Source organism: Wolffia australiana, chromosome 1 (assembly GCF_029677425.1).
Source record: "Wolffia australiana isolate 7733 chromosome 1, ASM2967742v1".
Classification (NCBI taxonomy): domain Eukaryota; kingdom Viridiplantae; phylum Streptophyta; class Magnoliopsida; order Alismatales; family Araceae; genus Wolffia; species Wolffia australiana.
The window spans coordinates 22,613,947-22,635,203 of record NC_135835.1 but is presented as its reverse complement, the minus strand read 5'-3'; the positions used below and the strand labels follow the sequence as shown (position 1 = coordinate 22,635,203).

At 37.6% G+C, this 21,257-nt stretch overlaps 1 protein-coding gene and 1 long non-coding RNA gene across 2 annotated transcripts; both read left to right on the top strand.

Moving 5' to 3' along the window:
• The first annotated feature begins 2,952 nt into the window (after positions 1–2,952).
• LOC144716762 (uncharacterized) lies at positions 2,953–4,823 on the top strand. The gene is made up of 3 exons (XR_013584986.1): positions 2,953–3,157; positions 3,252–3,393; positions 4,535–4,823. It is a non-coding gene; the product is annotated as an uncharacterized LOC144716762 (long non-coding RNA).
• Positions 4,824–7,047: 2,224 nt separating this feature from the next.
• LOC144711263 (peptide methionine sulfoxide reductase B5-like) lies at positions 7,048–9,191 on the top strand. Its single transcript, XM_078585215.1, has 3 exons — positions 7,048–7,436; positions 8,499–8,655; positions 8,938–9,191. Exons 1-3 carry the CDS (start codon positions 7,087–7,089, stop codon positions 9,085–9,087), a joined length of 657 nt encoding a protein of 218 aa, XP_078441341.1. The 5' UTR covers positions 7,048–7,086; the 3' UTR covers positions 9,088–9,191.
• Positions 9,192–21,257: the final 12,066 nt, after the last annotated feature.

Below are 21,257 nucleotides of genomic sequence, written 5' to 3'. Positions count from 1 at the left end.
GGTAGGTCTCCCACCATTACTTTTGTCTCCAATCAGAAGATGAACTCCAATGATGAGAATAATGCTTTTAAGGGTTGAAGAGGATTTTGAAGTTTTTAGATAAAAATCCTTAGTTGCTTTCTTATAAGTTACATCAAAACACAAGCAAAAACCAAATGACTTGTGGATAAATTACATCACAATAGAGAAAGAGCTTCGTGAAATAGTTTCTTTCTTGAAAATTCGGATCATATTTTCTAAGCACGAGTTACCATTTGTAGTTATCATACTTCCTTTTTATCTATTCATCAAGAAGGATGCAAAACGGGGACATTAATTAGGTACTACCAAAAGCGTAACAGCAACCCAGTGGTTTATCTTTGATTCAAGATGAACATAGATTAAGAAGAGAAAAAATCTGGGTATTGTCCCCAAATGAGCAACTTGATGAGAAGATCTTTATACATATTTTTGGAGTTCATTCTATTGAGAAAACAAAGAACTTACTAGAATAATCCGCTCCAGATGAACCCTTAGAGAAGACGCCAACTTGATGAGATCGAAACTCCTAAATAGCCGAGATTGAAGAACTTGGAATCCACAGGATCAATGGGGGAGGAAGACACGGAGAGTGTGAGAGAGAGTGTGTGAGAGAGGGAGAGAATGAGAGGGAGAGAGGAGAGTGAGAGAACAAAATGGAGAGAGGAGAGTGAGCGCAGTCCGATGAAGATGATTTTAGGGAGAAAACGATGTTATGGCATTAAACAATTTTAGCCCGACGAAGATGATTTTAAACAATTTTAGGGCATTAAACGACGCAGGGAGAGAGGGTGAGAGAGAGAAAGAAAATGATTTTAGGGCATTACAAAGGCGTTACTTTTTTTTGTCTGGGAGGAGGGACGGGACGCATTTTTTACGAACGAGACAAATTTGGCACGGACGGGACGTGGACGAACTATTTCGTCCGGGGACGAATTCTTGGACGGAACGGTTTGGACAAATGTGCAAAATTTTGGACGGGGGATGGGATGATATTCGTCCCGACCCATCCATCAACCACATCCCGGATGATCCGGAACTATATTTGTTATGCCCCATCAATGTTGTGGGGGCCCCAATCTCTTTTCCCGCAACACTATATCAGTAATGTGGCATCCGCACAGGAGGCCAGGCCATCTATGGCCGGGGGCACCTTAACAGTGATGCGCATGGCGCCGTGCCGTCCATGCACACTCCCGACAATGTCGAACACATACGAGGCTTCTTGCTACCAGTCCGCAAGAGTTTCAATGCTACGCCCACTCTTGTTTGGGGGAGCGACCAGCATTCCAACGCACGTGCCATGGTCTGCGCATGTGCCCAGTTCATGTCAGTATTGGCGGACAATCCACAAATGACAATGGGCATGCAACAATGCTATACGCGATAGCTGGATGGTAATGCCTCTCCTGGTCCTAGGCGACGACTTAGTCAGAGGTTATACTGATCCTTATGTGAAGCATTGGCTGACCAAGTGGGCGTTGACGTGGGGTAGGGAGATTGCTGCTTGGTACACTACCTTCAGATGTTGCACAAAGGGTGTCAGTTACAGAGTGTCATTGGTGAGATCACACCCTTTGTTGAAGACACGCATGCATGTGGTGCACTACAACGTAATCAACCTCGGGGTGCGCATGAGCTGCGAGAGAGGAGTGGCAGAGTTTACACTCCAGAGGCAAGGATGACAAATGTGGCCTAGTAAGACGAGGTGTGGTGCATCCTTGCCCGATGGGATGGTGACCTGTCTAGAGATGCCTAAGGTTGAACCCTGGGCCGAGGACTTGTAGGTGTGTGGCGCATGGACACGCAAGTGTTGCAGGTGGACAGTGATGGAGTCCACACTTTGGCTTCAGGTCAGGAGAGAACCGAGTGGTACGAGATATGTTGCGTTCCAGCCATATTTGAGATGTAGCAAGGTGTAGTCGACTATATAACCCGTTGTGGCAATATACTGCACAATATTCTCTCTCAAGGGTAGAATCCCACTACTTATAATTCTGATATACTCAAAGAATTATGCTATGTTGGAGAAGGCTACTTGAGCTTTTGTACATGACCAAGGCTGGCGCGTTGCTAAACTGTGAATCTGATCCCCACAAATTTAGCTGCAAGAGAGATGTGATCCGTTTGAAGAGGATATCTAATTATGAGGACTGTTAAAATCAGGCCTCTGGTCTAATAAATCGAGATCGGATAAGTTGGATCAACCCTTAAATGAAGAAAACTATTTTGTCAATTGAAAGTCATTAGACTTGTCCTCAAAAATGTGCACTGAACTTGAGAGAAAATGCCACCAGCTAGTTTGTAATATTGTTATGTAATAAAGTTTGACTCATAAATTTAATTTTTTAGTTGAGTGTATCATTAAATATTATAATTATAAATACAAATAAAATTTATTTTGGTTCATAATATCAAAATTTTCCTATTATGATGATGATGATGATGATTTTGTCACTGAATCTGTCATTTGGCCATTTTTAAAAATTTAACAAAGATACAATGTCGATATCATTTCGACAACGATGAACATGAACATTACTCTACTACTAGGGGTAATTTAACAAAGAGGACAATGACGGTTCTTACAGTCGTGGGCAATGATGAACATTAATCTACGATTAGGGTTGCCATTATGAACTGAAGTATGGTTGGGCTGGACCAAGCTGAGACCACCCATCCTCCATTTCAAAGGTCAGACTGGCTTCAGTCATTAAAATATTAAACAAATCTTACATAATGAAACCTAGAAATCTTATATCTTACGAATAGACAAGGTAGTTCTGTTCGTTTGGTGCGAACTTGAGCGAATTGTTCGTTCTGTTCGGATTTCCGAACAGAACAAATCTGGAAACGAACAGAACTTCGCACACACCCGTGTGCAGTTCGCTTTGTTCGACTTGTGCGAATTTATTTGTAAAGTATTTTATACAATTAACAAACTTAGAACTTTAGAAGGAATGCTTCCCGCTTTGCCTCCCCCACTCCACCTCATTTTCTCGTTCTCTCAAGCTCTCTCGAGTCTCGACGACGGCCTGTAGAAAGCTCTCTCGAGTCTCTCTCTCGTTCTCTCTACTCTCTAGTCTCGCCTCTCTCAGCTCTCTGCTCTCTCAATCACGGAGCTTCCCGACATTTTAAGGTATCCTCGCCCTTTTGATTGCGGGAAAAATCTATCTTGTATGTCTCGTTTTAGATTTTTGAATCGATGCATTTGCTTGGACACGGGGTCGCAGGTGTGCGCGCCGCAGTGGAGCAAGCACGAGAGGGAGCTGCTGAGCTCGCACGGATTCACGCATAACCAGCTCACTCTCTGGAAGTATCCTTCCAGGGTGAAGATGGCCGAGCTCACCGGCCCGCGTCCTCTTCCTCGCGCAGGTGCTGATTTTGATTCCCTCTCTCTCCGATTTTGATTCTCATCTTGATTTTTTTTATTTTTTGAGCTGTTTGTTTCTCTTCCTTTGATATTTTCTTTCGATCCTATTTCGATCAGTTTTTTCTCCACTTCCGATCTGTTTTTTTGATTTTCGACCTTATTTTTTCATCTTGATCCTCTGTCGATCTGTTTTTCTCTGTCAATCTTCGGATCCTGTGTCATGTCTTCTTTCGACGTTTTTTTCTCATCTTGATCCTCTATCCATCTGTTTTTTCTCTGTCATCTGATCTTCTCCACTTCGGATAATTTTTTTTCTCTGTTTATTCGTTATTCTGATCTTGATTTTTCCATGTTTTCGCTCCGTTTTTAAGCTGTTTTTCAGTGTTTTTCTCATCTTAATCCTCTTTCTATCTGTTCTTTTCTCCTCTATCGGTTTTTTTGTATATTTTCTGTTTTTGTCTTTTTTTGATATTTTTCTACGGACTGCTTTTTCTACGGAATACAGTCTGCTTGATCCTTTCGAATCTCGGTTTTCTCGTTTTCCTTCAGCACTTGGTCTTTATTTTTCTTCTGATCTGTTTTTTCCCTCTTCTCATCTTGTTTTTTCTTCTGATATGTTTCTGTTGGCTATTTTGTTCACATCTCTTCTTGCTCCGTCTTTTTCTCCTCTTCTGAATTGTTTTTTCTGCGTCTGCCTTCTTTTGATCTGTTTTTTCTTTCCTCTTCTGTCTTTTTTGCCCTTTTTTTTCCCTCTTGCTTGAATGATCCTTCTGATCTCTTCTTTTTTTGTTTTTCATCTGTTTTCTATCTTCTTTTGATATTTTCTCTGTTTTCTGTTTTCTTTTGATCGTTTTTCGATTCGTGTTTTTCTCTGTCAACTGATCTTCTCCACTTTGTCGCCCTTAAAAAACAGTAGCATGATCCTTCGCCTTCAGATCTCGTTGTTTTTGTTTTTTCTTTTGATTTTTTCCTCTGGACTGTATGTTTTTTTCTTCTCTTTTCTTTTTCAACTGTTTTTTTACTTTTTTTATGTTCTTTTTTTTTATTTCATCTCAATACCTTTTGATTTCATTTTTCTTATATATGATCATCTTTCGACCTGTTTTTTTATTCTGATTTTATTTTAATTCTTTGTGCGTGAAGAGCCCGGATGGCTACACGTTGGCGTCAGCGGCGGGGGACGAGACGCTGAGGTTCTGGAACGTGTTCGGCACGCCAGAAATGGCGGCCCAAAAGCCCATTAAGGCCGGCCCTGCAGCAGGGGTGGTGGTTCTGTTCGTTTGGTGCGAACTTGAGCGATTTGTTCGTTCTGTTCGGATTTTCGAACAGAACAAATCTGGAAACGAACAGAACTTCGCATTTAATGACTGTTATCACTAGATTTAATGACTGTTATATTTATACTGAAAATATTATGCTGATTATGGTGTTTCATGACTTGCGATTCGTAAATTAAGATAACTACATACTAAATTAGATTATTCGCAGTAAATTATACTTTATGCATAACATTTTTCTGCAATTTATAGCATTTTATGCAATTACCAAACAGTTATGTTCTTTTTGTGCGAATTGTGTTCGCTTGTTCGAATTTGTTCGTTTGGTTCGAATTTGTACATTTGTTCGAATTTGTTTGTTTGTTCGCATTTGTTCCGTTGTGAGAATTTTGTTCGGTTGTGCGAATTTGTTCGAATGTGCGAATTTTGTTCGTCCGTTCGAATTGTTTGAACATTTGTTCGAATTTTCGCACATCAAAAGAACAACACACAGAACACACCCCTGTGCGGTTCGTTTGTGCGAAATTTCTGTTCGTTCTAAACGAACAGAATAGAACAACCATGTCTACTTACGAAACATAACTCCTCCTTCCCCCTCTAGCTGATGAAAATATATATGGCTGGCAAACAAATCACACATTCCACGTCTCGTTCCATGTTCATTAATAGAACATATTCATTATAGTGCACGCGGGATGGTTATAATGAAATCTGTCAATACATGATCGTACTTAGTGTATTATGATGAAATCATAATACAGAGATCACCAGTCCTTAAGGATGTGTTCTAAATATTCATATTTGAAGGCTACGCGAGAAAGACATCGAAGTGTCCGGATAGAAGAACTCAAGGAAGACGATAATGAAGTCCTTGGCCAAGGCAATGAAATATTGGGAGGAGAGTTCTCTTATGATTTCCAAACACATCAGTACTAACTTGGATGATCGATTTGAGTTTGACAGTTGACCATGCCCTAAGTCATCTTAGGAGTGTGAAGTGGATGAGGGACTGTACATACATAGTAACCGATGATGACCAATTTTTGTGAGTGAGTCGATACACACTCCTTTGTATCTTTTAGAGTATGAGGTGTAGCTTGGCACCTCAAGTGTTGGAGACTCAACCTATTGATTGGGTTAAATTGATCTGACGTTGATTAATATATGTGATGATATAGTTAATTAATTTGGAAGGCCAATAAAGGTTATTGGGCTGTTGAATTTGTTAACTAAACTGATACATGGGGCCTAGAGGGTCACACTCAAATGGTCCTTCTAAGTCGAATGATATACTTATGTTTTGGGGGTATTTATGAAAAATACCCATTTAGTATAAATAGGGGAAGGCTTTGAACGAAATTCACCAAGGCCAGAATTGTTCAGGGGACTTCCCCTTCTTGTCCCTCCCCCCCACACATCCTCTCCACTCGTGATGCGAAGGGACAACGTAACGACGACAACAGAGCATGAACAGGGCTCGTCAACGAGCAAGAGGAGATCTGACGAGCCGAGGACCGCGTGGATACTTCTAGAGGGTGCACACATGAGCAGCTCCACGCGACTCATTCGAGGATCAAATGAATCACGGATGGGATCCGTGCATAGGTACTTGGTTCAATGTTTCTAATGATGTTGTTCAATTCCGTTTAAGTCTTCCGGGGCGTAGCATTTTGATTTCTTAATCCATGTCAAGTTTTGTAGAACCCAACACTCGCTTCATGTTTAATTTCATTATTTTCTCTCTTTATTTTGTCTCTTCCTCTTAAGAGTCAGAAATTTCAAATTCCGAGTCTCTACCCACATAATACTAAACCCAAAGTTTGACTATTTTGGAGATACCAAAAGAAAAAAAGAATAATTTGTCAATTTGATAAAGAAAAAGTGGCAAATGCACATTTGCCTGAAGATTTCTCAAGCAAGCATTTTACTTCTTTAAGTACGCATGGATCCTTTGATTAGGTCCCTACGAGAACCCGATTGTTGTAAGGTATCTAAGGCCCCCCCTCCACTTTATTATTATTACTAGTATCACTAATAGTGTAGATAGTTTCCTCTTCATCTGTAGAAATTTAGAAATGAATTTCATTATCCTCTATTGATTATTATTCATACTCTTCCTCGTGTTATTCAAAATCATCAGTTGTTTCTTTTCAGAAGAGGAATTTTTTGTTACTTGTCTACGTTGACGTCTACATTGACTAGCCAATCAGACTCGACGAGGACCAGACGAAGACTGGACGAGACAGACTCCATACCAGAACTAACTTTAGGTAAAGTTTAGGTCTTTGCTAAGAACAGGGAAAGGGGCTTAGCGGATACCTTATCGGTTCGGATCCATCCATTGTCAGTGAAACTCGTCTATAAATACTGGAGAGAGAGAGAGAGAAGATGAAAGGAAGGAGAAGGTAGCGAGAGAGAATGCAGATCATGAGGACAGGAAGCATTGGAAACGCGAGCCTCCTGTCCGCGAAGACGACCGCTCTCGCGTCGGCAGCGGGCCGAATTCAAGCTTCAAGGCAAGTTCTTGGAGTAGCTCAGGCTCGATCGTTCCTGGTTTTGTCGAATTCTCCTCAGAATTACGATCAGGGGGGTGTTTCTGCAACTGGAGCGAGGAATTCGGGGTTCGGTGGAAGGATTGGGGGCGGGAAGGGAAGGAGAGGGGTCGCTGCCATGGTCTCTTCTGGAAACTCTGTTCAGAAATCGGAAGAAGAGTGGAGGGCCGTCCTTAGCCCTGAGCAATTCTACATCCTCCGCCAGAAAGGCACCGAGTATGGTCGTTGGACTTCGAAAATGCTTTCGCTTTCTACTCCATTTGATTGAATTTTTATGTAACTTAGTTCTTCGCCTTGTTCGATAATTATTTAGTCGAATTCGCTTATTGTTTAGCCATATTCGAGAATTCATTACCCAGATTGGAGAATTTATCAACCAATTTAGAGTAATTCCTTGCCAAATTTTTTAGAGTAGAGGTCTAATTCCGCATGCACTACATGAAAATAAACAAAATGTCTTCTTGGTCATACTGATCCCTCTTGATTTGAGATGTTGAATTGGACGATTCCGCTTGCTTGTCATGACGAAATGGGATTAAGGATAAAAATTGAAGTTCCTGCAAAAAAATTTTGGTCGATTGAAATGAAAAATAATTCAAAATAGGTTTTTGGTAGGCCATTCTTTGGCCTGAGCAGCTCTTTGAAAATGGATATCCTCCTCCTGAAAGGCATTGAGTGTTGTCTCTGTACTACAAAAACTCTCTCTCTTCCTACTCCATATGATTGAAATTGTATATAATTTATTTTATTTCGATGATACAGCCCAATTCGAGAGTAGTGATTTGATTCCGGTTGCATCAAATGAAATAGACATCTACTCGATTAAACTGATTCTACTTGAGTTGTAATGTTTAATTGGATGATTCTGCTTGGTTTTCATGCCGAAACGGGATTTTACATCCAAAATAACTTCCCTCGGCCAGGTTTCCTGTCGATTGAAATGAAAAATGTTTGATAATGGGTTCTCGTCCTTGCCCAACTGAACCCATTTGAATCCATAAATCAAATAATAGGTCCAAACTCTACAACTGGTGAAGGCCCTGTGATAATCTCGAGCTTCAATCCCCTTCATGTTCCCATTTTCTTCTCTCTCTTTGATCCTATCCATCATAATCTTCTTGATCTATGCAAACCATCATCTCTGCCCGTAACGGTTCTCCACTCTTTGTGATCCAAGTGCCTCAAGAACAACGTTCCCCATCTTTGGAAATTACTTGCCACATAATTTAAAACATATTCTATTTTTTCTGAATTTTCATTTTGTGATGGCTGAAATAGGTACCCGGGCACAGGAGAATACAACAAGTTTTATGAAGAAGGGGTGTACAACTGCGCTGGCTGCGGCACCCCGCTTTACAAGTCCACCACCAAATTCAACTCTGGCTGTGGCTGGCCGGCTTTCTTCGAGGGACTTCCTGGGGCCATCACACGCACGGTGCTTCCCCTTTTTCCCACCCAAAAAAAATCAATGTTTTATTTTCTTGATTTTATTTTGTTGCCCAAAATGAGATGGATTTTTGTTGATCATCGGATGAATAGAGGAGAGAAACTCTATAATTACTCGAACTAAAACCTTAAATTGCTCACTTGATTAGAAGGTTTCATTACTTTATAGGCTAAGAAGCTCTTGTACAATTTTGTAAAACATCTAACTTAAGTAGGGAACAACGATTCTACCCTGCTGTCTGACAGTTTTATGTTCTTTCATTTTGGGCAGCCGGATGCAGATGGCAGGAGGGTGGAGATAACGTGTTCTGCATGCGGTGGGCACTTGGGCCATGTCTTCAAAGGTGAGGGCTTTCCCACTCCTACTGACGAGCGTCACTGCGTGAACAGCATCTCTCTCAAGTTCGTCCCTGCCGAGTAGGTCAATTGATGAAAGGAACCCTGGAAACAATGGGAGTAAATCTCTACCCTTGTCTTTGTCCATTCCTTTGAAAGCGTTAATATATCTGTTATTTTCCGGCTCTACTTTGGAGGTGATAAGGTCTTATAGCTTTTTAAAGAAATCCTAGTAAATTCCACTAAAGTGAGGTGGATAACACTTACAGCAGTGTGGTCTCAATGGAGAGTGAGAGGGAGAACGCTTCCAGTGAAAATGTTTGTGAATCAGTTCTTTGACAGTACTAGTAAACTCTAGGAAATGAGGTGAGAACACTTACAGTGGAGAGAGAGAGAGAGATTTTCAGGGAGTCAGAAGAATAGGAAATGTACGACAGAAGCCTGCGTAGAAAATATTTTGGGAGGAGAGTTTTGAGAAAATATTTAAATAGAATTGGATAGAATTACTCGTATTGACTACCCTGCACGGTTTGCATTTTAAGAGAATCCTTTCGGGCATTTATTCTCGCTAGAATCATTTCAAGTCTGATGTTATCTATGTAACGTAGAACTCGTTCAATACCCATGCATTATTCCTTGAATTGGATCGTCCATGCAATTTTTGGATATATGCATTATGCGCCTCAATTTGGCACCGCTGAAGTTGAATTTCAAGCCAAAATTGTGAAATAATGTCTTCTTAAAATTTACTTATGTTTCCTTATTAAAAAAAGATTATGGTTTATGGTGTTTTATCTTGCCAAAATTTTTTAGATTCATTTTAAAAAGACAATTTTCAAGTATTAAATTGGATATTGGGGAAGGAGGCTTTCTATATTTGTTAGCTTAATTGGGTCAATCTATTTATCAGTTGAGCTATTAAAGTTTGATTGGGTCATCTCTTTATCAGAAACACCTGAATCCTTATGGTTGGCTATCAAAGTTTGATTAAACTATATGCATACAGATTCCTAAATTAATTTTACAGCATTCCCTTCTGTGTAAGAGCCCAAACATATCAAATGTCCTAAATAGCAAGATATAACTTGAAAATTTGATCTTTTCTCAATATATTTTATCATGTCTTTTATAGTTCATAATTTTTTCAAAACAATGAACGATTTTCCTAGAAATTTTGCTCAAATATTTGAAACATACATAGACCTCAATGAGTAAACATAATTAATGGAGTTCTTTAAAGATACTCCTCACACTCACCAAAATCTGATTAGGGTATATCAATTTTAAAACTTTCCCATCTCCATTTGTTACGGGTGTTTTTAGTTTGAGATATTTATAATCATTTAAAATGATGTGAGGATATATTCATAGATTCTCAATCCCTTCCCTAAATTTATGTAAGCTCATATGGTAGGGAGGCCCATCAGTAATATTTTCATGTCTATCTGAACTTCGTCCAGACGTGGAACATATAATTGAGAAAATGGAAATGTTTAAAATTTCAAATTTCCTTGATTTTTTTGTCTGGGTGGTTGAATAAGGAGCACAAGTGGTAGGAGGGATACCCCTTTAATATAGACTTGAGACTAGGCCAAGACAGGATTAGTTTGTGTGACATCTATTTATCAAAAGTTTATTTTTAAACTAGATTGAGCAAATCTGTACCAGATTGTGCAAAAATTGGAGCTATTGTGATTCAAAACCACCCATCATGTGACTAACACAACTCAAAGAAAAAAAATACAAGGTTAAAGCTCTACTTTTTATTTGTGTCAAAGAAGTAAAATTTGAATTTTATGGTAAAATGATCATAAGTTTTCGTATTTATGATATTAAGAATTAATACATTTTTGTCCTAGTATGTGGATATATCTATAAAGCGTCGTATTTCCCTTGACATTTTGGTTAAAATCAAGTTTAAATAGCTGTCATAAATTCACTTATTCTGGGAAGAGTTTCCATAATGGCTTGCCAGAGGGTTCCTGACATGTTGCCCTTTCGTAAAACTACTGTATGGTTCCAGTGCAACCCAAAAGAATCAATCAAAGGGTTTCATCAGATTATGTCATAAACATACTCTCTTATCTTGTTAGGTATATAACTGTTTATATAATATTAGGCCAAGAATTTATAATGCCACTAGTACAAACATATTTTTTTAAAAAACAAATATATTTTGGTAATTAAAATGTTTCAATTTTTTAATAGATACATTTTGATTACTTGTCACTATTATTATGATTGAATACATCTCTATGAACTCAATGTAAAATCGGAGACTGAGAATAGGGGTACATTTTAACGGAACTGGGTAAAAGAAATAAATTATAAATGAGGCTCAATAAATTTTTTTATCACTTTCAAGTTTATGTTAAAAATTCATATTTAAAATCAAAAGGGTTCCACCACTAATGGTCATTTATATTCTCATGTGATTAAAACTCAGCTGATACCAGTCATAATCTAATTTGATCAAATAAAATGAAGATTAACCTTTTCTTTGATAATATATAATTTAAGTGGAATATAAATTATGATGGATGTTTCATTCTTCAAGTGAAAATTTATCATCATGACCCATGCTATTAAATTATTTTAACTATCAAGTACTTATGATCTTCTAATTATTTTGTATCATGTGTCATCTTACTTCTCTAAACGCTTCAACTTTTTAAATGTTTCATTTCAAGAAGGGGACTGCCCTTCTATAACATATCTGACAGAGATATTCGACATGGCTAGTTTGCATTTTGATCATTGTTTCTTTATGAAATTTTACCTGCTGCAAACACTATCTTTTATTTTGGTCTATCAACAACTCTTGGATTAATGATGCCCCTTAATTGAAATGTTATAAGATCAACTACCAGGGGATGGGAAGTTTATGCACATGGAAAAAAGCCTGCGTATATGTTTTTTTATCACCATGTATAAATGATGAGATGATCACATTGAACAACTGTATTCATACGAAATCCCATTCTAACTTTTAACTCCAATTATGTTGATTATTATCCTACTCTCAAAAATCAAATATGTTCCATTTTCGAATAGTTTTTTCCATATGAAGGAAGATGTTGAAATCAGAAAATATGATAAAAACCTAAAAATGAAGCAGAGTTGTTTTTTCTACTTTAAGATAATGACTGAGAAATAAGGTAATACATTTTTATGAAATTTATTGCATGATTATGTAAATTTATTTCCAAAATTTTCATTTTTTAAAATAATTCCAATAAAAAGGAAGGCGGCAATCAGGGATGGAACTTCAAAATATGGAACTTGTCAAAAAAAATAGCATTTCATTGATCAAGAAGCAGTCAATTATAAATGGACCTACCTACGAGAATGGACAAGAAGAGGAGAGAGGGAAGAGGTAGAGGAGTTCCCCGGGTGGAGAGGGTAGAAATGGGAATGTTCACCGGAGAGTAGTCAAGGGCTCAGCCGGAGTGAGAGTGATGAACTTGAATTTTATGTATTTTAATTAGATCGTTGTAATAAAATTTTAATTACCTCACTTAGTATACTGCTGAAGTAAAGGTCGAAGCTCAGGGAGCCTAGGTAGTGATATTTGGTTATTTCAATTGGGATAAGAGAGTAATATCTATGATTATAAGAATGTGATTTTAGGTGAGAGATGGATAATTATGAAAGTTGATAAGATGACACAGAATATAAAGATTGGTTTAATATGTAATTAGGTATACTAAAAGGTATTTTTACAGTTTTTGGAGAGAGTTTGATGATAGGAACAAGAAACTAAAGAGAGAAATAATGCGAGATGGTTTTTATGTGTTTTAGTGATGCAATGATGAAACCAAACTAAATTAAGAATCAAATAACAACTAGAGTATGAAATGGAAGTGAATACAAGTTTAGAATAACCCAAATTCTCTCAAAAATCCCGTTGTCACATGCCAGTCCTAGGCCGGGGGATGCTAGACTTGGTCCAGTCGCTTCCTTGCTTTAATCTTACTTCCAAAATCACTTCCAAACATCAACCGATGGTGTTAATGGGCCTTGCACTTCTCCTACTCCTTCTGGTAGCTTGATGCTGAGAAGGGGGCATAAAACGCGAAGAGAGAGATAGAAAATAGAATATTTAGGGATTTTCAGGGTTTGAAGGGTAGTTTATGCATTTAATTTTTTATTAATTAATTTTGAAATAGTATTCATGATATCATTTGAGAGATAACGTAATGAGAAATCTACTACTAAAATTCAGCTCAATCTGATCTGTACATAAAAAGATATTAAGGACTAAAAATGGGGCATTTAGGGCAGTTTGATCATTTTTTTGTTGACTTGTTCCATCAGTAATGACAGGTGTTGCGCCCCAATTGGGCGCAACAGTGTCCCTCTTGTTCAAAGTCAATGTCAGCTCTATCATTGATCGTCTGATCGCGACGATCACAATTGGATGGTCCACGATTATCCGATTTTGAATTTCATGTTTAATAAAACGTGAGGGGCACGTATTACTGTCGTCGTTCGATTGTGATTGGATTGCATGTCAAGCGCTAATAGAGAGAGACTTAATTATTTTTTAGATGTAAAAAGGATAAAATCATAAGGAATCGGAGTTTCAAACCATTTATAAAATCAGAGGGATTTCTATTAATTTTTTGTTACAAATCTACCCTCAAAACAACTCTCGATCGGGCGTTGCTGGCGTAAATGTCTAATTCAAAAATGTCAGAATAGTAACTTTCATTTAAAGAAATATGCGGGGTGACTTTAATCCCATATGGAAAAAACTAAGACTTTGGCCTGATTATATGATGGAATCTATCTTACTATTTGAAAATGTGCTTAAAGCACCCTACTCACTCTCTCACCTTCTCACTCGTGTGTGCCACAAGTGCACACGTGTGCACACCATCTTCACACCTGTAAGTCCGCATGGCATACCTGGATGCTGACATGGACTAAATATTTTTACCCCTTTTTATGGAAAATTGCAGAAAACCCTCTATTCACTAAAATCATCATAACTTTCTCATTTAACTCATTTTGACTTCAAATGTTTTTCATTTGATCGAGAAATCAATCCTCTATCTATCTAAATCATCAAAAGTCCAAAATCATGAACAAAATATTGATCTTCTCAGTTTTCATAAAACCCTATCATGAACAAAATATTATCTGTTTGAATACCTAAAATGCACAGAATTGGATCGTATCGACTCCCTAAATTCACAGATCATTATAATATGAAAGGATGATCCTTAATTACGTAGAAAGCTTATTTGGCAATGCGCCAGAGTCGATGACATTTCTGTTCATTACCGGTATCAGTGCATTTGTACCGTGATAACACCCTAAAGTCGGTCTTTATTTCAAGCAATTTTTCACAATTTTATATAATTAACGAGATTAAAAAGGTTTCTTATCATATATTTACATGAAAATAATGTTTTCAAGTGATTCCTGATTTTTCCCTAAATTTCTGTTAATTTAATGAATTTTAAGGGATTTATTTGAGCTTGAAATAATTATTTTTAAATCAAAATGGCAGGTTTAATATTTAGTTTCGAGATTTATTAGTATGGGGATGAATTACTGATTTTTCTAGGATTTTTTTAGGATGTTATTGGATTTTTATGAGATTTATTTGAGGAAGAAATGCATTTTTTATTAAGAAAAGGATATATTTATAAGGCTAAAATGAGTATTAAAGTTATTTTTAAACTTTGAGGGGCTTTTCGTAAATTTCAGTTGCAATTATGCCCTCAAAAACAGCTCTCGGTCGTGTATGCAGGCATAAACCTATTATTTAAATAGTTACAGGGTTTTATTGCAATTACTTAGTATTTTTTTAATGGTTTTCAAATGAAATAAGAGGAGAAAGAATGTGCAATGGGCATATACACAATTACTTGTGGGCGGCGTCAGGCGGCAATTCTAGTTTTTAAGGACTTTATTACAAAAGCACTAGAGAGGTTTTCGGGCAATCGACGTGGCCTCATCGTAGCCGTCGGATGAGAATCCGACGGCGCTTGATGAGGATCAGCATCGGGAGGTAAGGTCACCACCCGCACGACGCTTACGACACGCATGCACAGGCAGTGTCGTGGCTTTTGCGGATTCGTCCGCGCTGTGAGAATCGAATTACTAAGTGCAATTCTATTTGTACGACGTTGAAATATCTTAATAGTTTCTCTTTGATTTTATTTTTGGCAGGGGGGTACGTGGTGGTTGTAGACTCACCTGCCATTAGAAGTTCAAACGTCGTCAGCCAATGACAAATCGACGCATCATTGCGTGTTCTAAAATAAAATAATTAAATAAATGCATTTAAATCCAATGGTTTAAATTCATTTATTAATAACTTTTGATCCTGAAGTCCGATTGTGATGATTATTTAAATGAGAACTGCTCGTTTTGATCCCCTCTTTCCATATGTAGGTTGGATCATTCAAATCTACATAGATGGACAAAAATTAATTACTAATGAGGGGTAAAATGGTAATTTTCACCATGTAACCTAAGTGTTAAAGCCAAATTTTGAGAGGAGGGGGTCATTCTTGATAGTTCTCTATCACAGTTACAAGACAGAGAGGAGCACCAGCTTGGATCAGCTTGTTTGGTACTTTTTCCTTCATTGTATTTGAATTTTTTGGTGTATTTTGGATGTTGTTAGTTGAATCTCTTGATCGTTCTTATAGTTTATGTCTGAACTTCTAAATCACTTGGCTTGAGTGGCATGTACAAGCTATGAATAGGATTGAGAGGAATAATTAAGAGATTTACCTGGCTATTCAAGTGCATTTCAAGAAAACTATAAAAAAAACATAAAAAGGGTTAACTTTCTAGGAGATTGAATTCCCCATTCCATTATTCAATAGAGTAGTTGTTCCTGAATTATCAAATCTACAGAATCAATCAAAAAAAATCTAAATTTTCTTCTTAATCTCTCTAATTGAATTAATTGATCCAATTGAAAGGATCAAAGAGTTGGATTGGATCAATTACTAATCTCTCAAGAATTACTAATCTCTCGATCTCCTAGAAAGTTAACCCTTTTTATGTTGGTATTGCTTCTACCCACTTAGAGACATAATCCACACCTACCAAAATATATTCATATATAAAGGATGGGGGGAAAGGTCCCATAAAATCAATCCCCCAAAGATCAGACAATTCAACTTCAATAATAGGTTGGAGAGGCATTTTATCGTTACGACCCATATTCACTAGAGCTTGGCAATGAATGCATCTCTTACAAAATTCATATGCATCCTGATGAAGATGCAGCCAATAAAATCCACATTGTAACACCTTATGCGCTGTGATCTTGGAGGAGTAATGTCCCCCACACAAGGATGAGTGACAAGACTCCAAAACTCTCCATTGTTCCTCTTCCGGTATACACCGTCTAAAAATTTGATCAACTCCCAATCTGAATAATTCAGGCTCATCCGAGTAATAATACTTGATGTCTTTAAAAAAAAATTCCGATCATCATAATCCCAACCATTTGGTAATTGACCAGTAAATCATCCATGAAAACCTCTAGGCATGTACCAATAAGATCAAAGAACAAAGCACTCATGCACCTTTGAAAAGTGGCTGGTGCATTACAAAGTCCAAATGACATTTTCCTAAAAGCAAATCTTCCTAGAGGACATGTGAATGTAGTCTTATCTTGATCACTTTCAAGAATTTCAATTTGATTGTACCCAGAGTAACCATCTAAGAAACGATAAAAACTTTGGCTTGCTAACTTTTCAAGGATTTGATCAATAAAAGGCAAGGGATAGTGGTCTTTTTTGGTTGCTAAATTTAGCTTCCTATAATCTATGCACACCCTCCAACTTGAAGCTATCCTAGTTTGGATCTCTTCTCTGTATTGGTTTTTTTGGACAGTAATTCCCATCTTTTTGGGTACTACATGAATCAGACTCACCCACTTACTATCTGAAATAGGGTAAATAAACCCAGCTTTGAACCACTTGGTAATTTCTTTGGAAACAACATCATACAAATAAGGGTTTAGGCGTCGTTGATGTTGTACTGATGGCTTTGAACCTTCTTCGATAAAAATTCTATGCTGGCAAATATCAAGGCTAATTCCCTTGATATCTTCTATGGTCCATCCAATGGAACTTTTATGTTTTAATAATATATCTAAGAGATTAGCTTCTTGCTCCATGGTAAGTGTAGACAAGATAATGACTGGATACATTTTTCCTGGACCTAAGATGGCATATTTAAGATTAGAAGGAAGGGATTTCAACTCTAATTCCTCGGTAGGCATAAATATGTGATTATGGAAGCTATCACACTTCATTTCTTTTCCATCCTCCTCCTCCTCTTCATAATCACTCCCATTCACCGCCAACACATCGTAAGTGATGTTCTCCATATAATTGCCTTCATCCTCTTCATCATCTAAGGAGCAAGTATAAGTATCTTCTTGACTACTATCAGGACATTTCATCAATTGAGAAATCGGTAGTTCAATGTCCTCTTTTCCCACTCTCAATTTAATCTTCCCTTCATTCCAATTGGTGTTTACTCTTGCGGTAGCTAAAAATGGGCATCCCAAAATAATGGGTGCATGACTAATTTTCCCTGAAAATTTTTACATCCACTCCTATAAAGTCCACTGGAAATGAGCATTTTTCAACTTTCATAACGACATCTACTATCTGACCACATGGTTTTCTAATTGATTCGTTCGCTAACTGCAATTATAAATTCACTAGTTGCAATTCTCCAAATTAAAAAGTTTCAAATAAAGCCTTAGGCATAATATTCATGCTTGCTCCTGAATCCAGTAAGGCTTTGCTAAATATTTCACCCCTAATTTCACATTTATTACTGGTGCTCCTGGATTTTTGTGCTTTTGAGACAATTCATTCAAAAAGATTGAGCTAATATTCTCTGAAAGTTGAATCCTCTTTTGCTTCCTAGGAGGTGTGCAGAGATTTTTTACAAATTTGGAGTAATCAGGGATGTATTGTATTGGATCTAAAGCAGGAATTTCAACGGTGGCATCTTTTAAATACTCAAGAAGTGGGCTCTCCTTCGATTTTTCTTTCTTGGAATGTAGAGCACTAGGGAAAGGAATAGGTGGACAACAGGCTTTGGGATCACATTCCTTTTCATGATTTGCATCTCCTACTATCTCCTCGTCGTTTCCTTGTTCATCTATATTTTCCTCAGCCACCTTTTGTTTTTCTAAAGCTGCAAATGGATTGGGTAGTTCTCTCCCACTTCTAAGCTTAGACACGGCATTTAACTTTCTTTCTTCCTTGTTCTCTAACATGGCATGCACATCATGGGTATGCTCACCAGCTATGCTACACATATTATCAACATAAATCAAAATACTAGGATTAATGCAAGCTTGGGTAGGGATTTTACTTTGTTTTGGGCCCATCTTTGTGGAGTCTTCACAAGTACCTTGTGGTGCTCCACCGTTCTTCTTATTTTCTGTCTGAACTTCTAAATCCCTTGGCTTGAGTGGCATGTACAAGCCCTGACTAGGATTAAGAGGAGTAATTGAGAGATTTACCTAGCTATTCAAGTGCATTTCAAGAAAACTATAAAAAAAAACATAAAAAGGGTTAACTTTCTAGGAGATTGAATTCCCCATTCCATTATTCAATAGAGTAGTTGTTCCTGAATTATGAAATCTACAGAATCAACCAAAACAAATCTAAATTTCCTTCTTAATCTCTCTTATCGAACTCTTTAATCCTTTCAATTGGATCAATTAATTCAAATTAGATCCCCTTATTTCCTCTACTCCTCTCATCGCTTCTACCTTCCTTTCTAAATTTCTCCTCTAATTAGGGTAGTTTGATCTTTGTTGAAGATTAAATTAACCCCAATCAGGTTCAAATTATTCAAGAATAATATCAATTAGATTCCTTACTAGCTTCCCTTGGACGATACTCATACTTATCAATATACATCTGAAGGGTTTTTATAAATTTTATTGTATAAGCCAAAATTGACAACAAAGATCAAACTACCCTAATTAGAGGAGAAATTTAGAAAGGAAGGTAGAAGAGGAGAGTGTGGGAGTATCATAAAATAAGATCTAATTTGAATTAATTGATCCAATTGAAAGGATTAAAGAGTTCAATAAGAGAGATTAAGAAGGAAATTTAGATTTGTTTTGGTTGATTCTGTAGATTTCATAATTCAGGAACAACTACTCTGATTTGTATGATTTTCTGCCCTGATTGCCTTAGAAGAGGCCTTTAAATAGGAGTTGATACGAGTTCGGCCTGATATTGCGTAATGGGCCCGGCTTGGGCCATACTCCATGTTGGGATCTAGAGGCCTAGATCTGGATGAACAGAACAAAATGATGTGCAGCGGAAGACTTTTGCGAATCGAATGACATCGACAGAAATATAAAACGAAGTACCTTTGCACGAATCTCATTTGTGATTTCTTCAATCCCAGAGTGAGACGAGTCAAGCTGCTCAAGTGTGCAGCCTCTAGACGTATCCACGCTGTCCTCGGCATGTCGGATCTCCCCCTCGTTGACGAGCCCTATTCTTTCTCCGTCAGTGTCGTTACGTCGTCCCGATCACATCACAAATGGAGAGGGGGTGTGGGGAGAGTAGAGAAGAAAGGGAAAGGCCCCTGAACAATTCTGGCCTGGGTGAATTTTGTTCAGGGCCTTCCCCTATTTATACTAAGTGGGTATTTTTCATAAAAAATCCCCAAAACTTAAGTAAATCTTCCGACGTCCAAACGATCATTTGCGTGTGACCCTCTAGGCCCATGTATCAGTATAGTTAATGACTCCTGCAGCCCAATAACCTTTTATTGTCCTTTAAAATTAATTATCTATATCATCATACAGATTAATTAATGTCGGATCAATTTCACCCAATCGATAGGTCGAGACTCCGGCACATGGGGCGCCAAGCTACACCTCGTGTCCTAGAAGATACAAAGGAGTGTATATCGACTCACTCATGGAACCTTTTCGTCATCAGTTACCGTGTATGTATAATCCCGCATCCACCTGACACTCCTTGGACGACTAAGGGTACGGTCAACTGTCAAACCCTAATTGATCATCTAAGTTAGTACTGATGCATTCGGAAATCATTGGAGAACTCTTCTTCGATATTTCACTACCTTGGCCAAGGACTCCGTTGTATCGTCTTCCTTGAGCTGTCACCTCTTATACCGAGGGTGGACGATCCCATCTTGACCACTCAATCGCCTTCGTGTACTTCTTGATGCACTCGAACTAAGACCGTTTATAATCTCATGATTAGAGACTTATTGGCCATAGCCAAAGTACAACCGTCTGTCCACAAGATGTCTTTGGCGTCTCAGGTCTAAGGACCACTTACATAACCATGACGTGAATCAACCTGATTGACAGTTCGGTATAATACCATTCAGGGAATCGTACAGATCAATTTAGTGAACTTTTTTCACTAAAGAGCACCCACTATCTATCCTTAGTGTCGCCACAATAATGGCTACGGGACCGGCCATACGTATCATATGAGTGAGGCTAGGTAGTGTTATTCTATCCAGATACTTTGATGTCCTTCTCGCGTATCCTTCGTATAGGAATGTTTAGAACACATGCTTAAAGACTAGTGATCTCCGTATTATGATTTCATCATAATTCACTAAGTTCGATCATGTATTCATGGACTTCATTATACGCATCACACGTGCACTATAATGAATATGTTCTATTAATGAACATGGAACAAGATGTGGAATGTGTGATTGGCTTGCCGGCCACATATATTTCCATCACTCCGAACGTAAACCCACTGCTTGATCATATCAATACTCCCTCCTATCTTGCTGACACCCCAACAAAGTACCTTCTCCCTTGTGGTTTGTAGGTCTGATAACTTTCAAGTTATCATACTGAAATGGATGAATTTTACATAAAGATATGTGTTATTTTGGTCATATTTGCATGATATCATAATTAAATGGACATAATTAGCTTGCACTATGGTTTCGTGATGTGTTTGTATTTTCTGAGTATTCTTACATGACATCTTTAACTGAGTGCATCGAAAGATTAATGTTTTAGGGCATAAAATACTTGGCTAGAGGCTGTTAAAGCATTTACTATTTTTTTGGAATTTTTACATATTTTTAATGAATTTCTGACCATGTAATAGTCAAGAAATATTTTTTAGAGTTAAAAGAATACATTTTATGATTTTATTTGGCATTTAATAATGCATTTCAGAAAATTAAAAGAATGTCCACATTAGTCCGCTCATATTCGGGCAAATGGTT

Coding starts and splice junctions, on each gene's coding strand:
- LOC144711263 (XM_078585215.1), top strand. CDS start 7,087: ATGCAGATCATGAGGACAGGAAGCATTGGAAACGCGAGCCTCCTGTCC. Junction 7,437..8,498: donor CTCCGCCAGAAAGGCACCGA/GTATGGTCGTTG, acceptor TGGCTGAAATAG/GTACCCGGGCACAGGAGAAT. Junction 8,656..8,937: donor CTGGGGCCATCACACGCACG/GTGCTTCCCCTT, acceptor CATTTTGGGCAG/CCGGATGCAGATGGCAGGAG.